The sequence below is a fragment of the Typopeltis vanoorti genome, chromosome 24 (genome assembly GCF_054136105.1).
Source record: "Typopeltis vanoorti isolate ZY-2024b chromosome 24, IOZ_Tvanoo_1.0, whole genome shotgun sequence".
NCBI classification, from domain to species: domain Eukaryota; kingdom Metazoa; phylum Arthropoda; class Arachnida; order Uropygi; family Thelyphonidae; genus Typopeltis; species Typopeltis vanoorti.
In genome coordinates, this window is record NC_143572.1 from 26,443,812 (window position 1) to 26,448,313 (window position 4,502).

The following is a 4,502-nucleotide window of genomic DNA, read 5'->3' on the forward strand; positions in this document are numbered from 1 at the left end:
CGAAGTTGATAAATTTTAGCAAAATGGTCACTTATTATTTGAACAATCGGTTTTGCAACTGCCACTCCTGATATAAAGGGTATTAGTCATCACAATGCTACGTAGCCCGCGTAGAAATAACAGTTCTGGTGCTTTCTGTGGGTCTCTCTCAAATTTCATATTTTATTTTTCTTGTGTCCATTACTTTATTATTTCGTTTCAGTTTCTCTATTTTTTTAGAGTGGCGCTTTTGGGCACCATGCTTGACTACTGGTGTTTGTGGTACTGTGTATCTGATGTTGTTATGATATTGTTGTAGAATGGCTGGTGTACTGTTTGAAGATATATTTGATGTGAAAGATATTGACCCAGAAGGGAAAAAATTTGATCGTGTAAGCCGTCTCCATTGTGAGAGTGAGTCTTTTAAAATGGATCTCATTCTTGATGTTAATACTCAGATATATCCAATGGACTTAGGTGACAAATTTAGGCTTGTTGTTGCTTCTACTCTAAGGGAAGATGGATATCCGGATGATGGCGAATGGAATCCTATTGACACTGGGCCATCGAGAGCTGATAGTTTTGAATACGTTATGTATGGAAAAATCTATCGTATAGAAGGAGATGACGGAACAGGCGAAGCTACAAGACTAGCAGCCTATGTTTCTTATGGAGGACTTCTTATGCGTCTTCAGGGAGATCCAAATAATCTTCATGGGTTTGAAGTAGATAACCATGTTTATTTGCTAATGAAAAAATTAGCATTCTAAGTATGCATTTTTTTAAAAATATATTTTATTAAAATATTGAACGTTAAAGCTTAGTTAAATTCTTTCTCTATAAAATGCCACTTAATAGATGCAGTGTTGATTATACATTTGACTTGTATTAGGTTGCCGTCTTTCAGAACAAAGTGGTATTCGATCTTATAAAGTAATTCAGATATACAGAAAAATTGAAAAAACCAATGTAATTTGTTTTTCTTATTTGAGGAAAGGACGGTAAGAAAATGAAATATTCCAGGACAAGTTTTTAATTATTACTGCTGTACCTTAAAATCATTCTGAATTATATCTGGTATCCAGAACATTCAGTAAGCTTTAATTCTTTAAAAACTTTGTAGTATGTAAAGCTATGTAAGCTTTTCCATTTTTTACCCTGTTATCACTAGCGCTACATTATTTGAAATGAGCAATTTGCAGTATTTAATATTTATAGAAGTAATCTATAGTGACCACATTTCTGTTAAATATCACATCAGTCACTTTAATAAAATTATTAGTTATGCTAAATACACAGAATATTGTACAAATATGTAAGTTTTACATAGCACAAAATATGTATTCACTACATTGTGTAGAAAATGTTTCTCATATCACTCCATTATGTTGTTACCTGCATTACTTAAAACCTGAATTTATATATGGTGAGAAATGTTATTACTATACCCATATTACATTTAAAATAAGACACATCGAGTATACTGACAAAGAAAACAAGATTTCTGTTTATGGAAAATTAATTGCATTCTATTTGGCATTTATACGTTACTGAATTTTTTCTGCCGTGGTATAGACTCAGGATATTCAAGTTATGTATATAGCATACAAAAATTATATTTTTTGTTTTCGTATGTATTCTGCTCAAGGTAAAGTAAAGAGAAGTTTGACACAAAATTGTATGATTGTTTTTTAAATTACATTCTTTAATACTGAGAGCACTATGGGTTGCTCAGAGTAATCATCAAATTCCTGATATATACCTCAAGGGTGTACAGGATACTATGATAGTGCTACATAAAAAAGTTTATATTATAACTTATTTTAGTCTTCCTCTGGGTCTTTTCTTGCCATCAAACACCTGTTTTGCTAACCTTTCCTCTCCCATTCTGTTTAAGTAACCATGCCACCTAATTTCTGTCTTATTCCATATCAGTTTGTTTATTTAACTCCCTGCCATACTAGTTTTGTTAATTATGTCGTGTTATTCCATATCAAATTTGCCATCTTAACTAAAAATTGTGCCTATGTAGCTATTAATATTTTACTTGTTCTATAGGTTTCCCATTCAGGATGCAGCTGATGTCAGTATTCTTACCTGTTTTCATGGCTTGTGTTGTTTTTGCTGATTTTCATACCAAATTTGTTACAGCAGTGAACCATTGTAGTTAAGGGATCCTGCAGACTTTTACAGGATTTATTTAAGAGTATATTTGGATAAAGTAAAAAAGCTCAAGTAAACATCTCCACTCTTGATATCAGGTTCATTACCATTTTTCTTTATAATGTGACCAATATGAATAAGAGAGCTGATAATGTGCACACTTGTCTCGCACCTGGTTTTATATCAAACCATCTTCCTGTAGCTCATTCAATTTTAATTTCAGACTTACAGCTCAAATATAACTATGTAATCATGCTCAATATAATGTCCGGTTTACGGAATTAACAACGTTACAGTATATTCCTGTTACGGACCATATAAAAAGTTGGCATCCCTTATCTGCTCTACCAAAGACCAACCACTTCCCCTAGACCTACCTGGTGTATACCAGGTCCCTTGCAGCTGCAAACTGTCCTACTTTGGCCAGACAGGCAGAACAACAAATATCAGGATTTCAGAACACAAAGACTACATCCGGTTTCACCAGTACAGCCGCGCTGGGCTGGCAGACCATGCCTTAGATACCCACCATAAAATTCGTTGGAAGAAAACAAAAATAATTCATCTCAGCAAGTTTAAATACGAAAGATTATTCAAAGAATCTTCAGCAGCTCTAAAAAACGTTCCTAACCTCAACAAATTTGGGTGCATGAAACTACCCCAATGGGAGACTTACATTATGAGAACTTCAGCCCAACTGCCAAGACTACCAAATTAGCCCGCCATTAGGACTTTAGGAACAATGTTAGTTTCTTGCTTTCTTCCTCATTTGCTTTGTGTTAGTGCCTGCGTGCACATACCATATCTTTATGTTCCTGAAGATGGCAATGTGACATTGCTGAAATATAGAAGTTATTCATTAAAGTTACCTTTAATTAATATACTTTATATGCGTTGTTAATTCCGTAAACTAATCACCAGTTATGTCTGACCAACGTATAAGCCTTGCTACTAGAATATAATGTGTCCTGTTTGAACAGTCTTTCTGGTACCTTGTCATATGCCTTTTCAAGATCTATAAAACTTAGGTACAAATCCTTCTTATATTGGGTTGGCAAATAAGTTTGTTCGGTTTTTCAGAGAGGAATGAAACACATTTTATTTAATATATATAATACATACTAGTCAGTTATATATTGACCCTCTTTATCAGTGACCTCTTGCCACCTGTATATCAACTTTATTATGCCGCATTCATAAAACTCTGGAGGTTTACTGGCGAAAAACTGATCCAGGTGTCTTTTGACAGCCTCCTCATCAGCGAAGCTTTTCCCGTTCAGAGAATTATGCAACGATCGGAATAAGTGGTAATCGGAAGGTGCCAAGTCCGGTGAATACGGAGGATGCAGCAAAACATCCCGGCATAGATGCAAGAATTTACTCTGGGTTGTTAACGATGTGTGGGGTCTGGCGTTGTCGTGGTGAGAGACAACTCCTTTCTGATTTGCCAATTCAGGATGTTTTGTGCTAATTGCACAGGCTAGTTGTGTTAACTGTGAGCAATTGACAGTTGAATCAATCGTTCTGCCTGATGATAACGCCTCGTAGTGGACAACACCTTTATAATTGCCGGCCTGGTTGGCCTAGTGGTTAGCATATCTGCTCTCCACCCAAAAGGCTGTGGGTTCGAATCCCGCCATGGGCATGGATGTTTGTGATTGTCTGTGATACTAGCGGTGGTGATCGGCAGTAGATGCCGTTGGTGTAGATGATGAAGGTAGTTGCAGTTGGTGAAGACGAAGAGTTGTAGAGTAGATGCCCTCCCTCAATGAGTCTTTGGACTCCCTGGAGGTGTTATGTAATAATAATAATAATCCTACCACACAGAGCATAATCTTCTTTGGGCGCAATCCCACTTTCAAGGTTGTTTGCGGTGGTTCGCTCTTGTGGCCCCATGATCTTTTACGTACCACGTATAATTCTATGAATTAAGGGAATGCATAGTATTATGTTTTACAATCTCCGAAGTCAAGACCACATGGTCTTGACTTGGGAGATTGGGAAATAAAAGGGGATTTTTTTTTTTTTTTTTGTGGCTATTTGAGTGTTTCTGTTTGAATATCATTTACTCTGCCACCTTTCCACACATCAAGCTCTTGATAGCTTTTTCTATTTCAAATATTTGTATGTATTTCTGATTGCATTCCTTTTGAATGTCTTCTACCATTTCATTTAGCAGTCTTTCAAAGTATTTAAGAGAGCCATAATATCTTTATCTTTAGTTTTTGTGTCACCATTATCATCTGTGATTTTTTTTACAGTACTTATTACTTCATTTTTAAGCATTTTCAGTACCCTCCAGAATATTTTGCTGCTGGCTTGTTATTTTCTATATTCTTACTAATAATGCTTCCCACAAC

At 35.5% G+C, this 4,502-nt stretch overlaps 1 protein-coding gene across 1 annotated transcript; it reads left to right on the forward strand.

The window, feature by feature from the left end:
- Window positions 1–237: 237 nt before the first annotated feature.
- On the forward strand, window positions 238–1,655 carry Polr2H (DNA-directed RNA polymerases I, II, and III subunit Rpb8). The gene has a single exon (XM_090413687.1). It carries the CDS (start codon window positions 300–302, stop codon window positions 747–749), a length of 450 nt encoding a protein of 149 aa, XP_090269813.1. The 5' UTR covers window positions 238–299; the 3' UTR covers window positions 750–1,655.
- The last annotated feature ends 2,847 nt before the right edge of the window (window positions 1,656–4,502 follow it).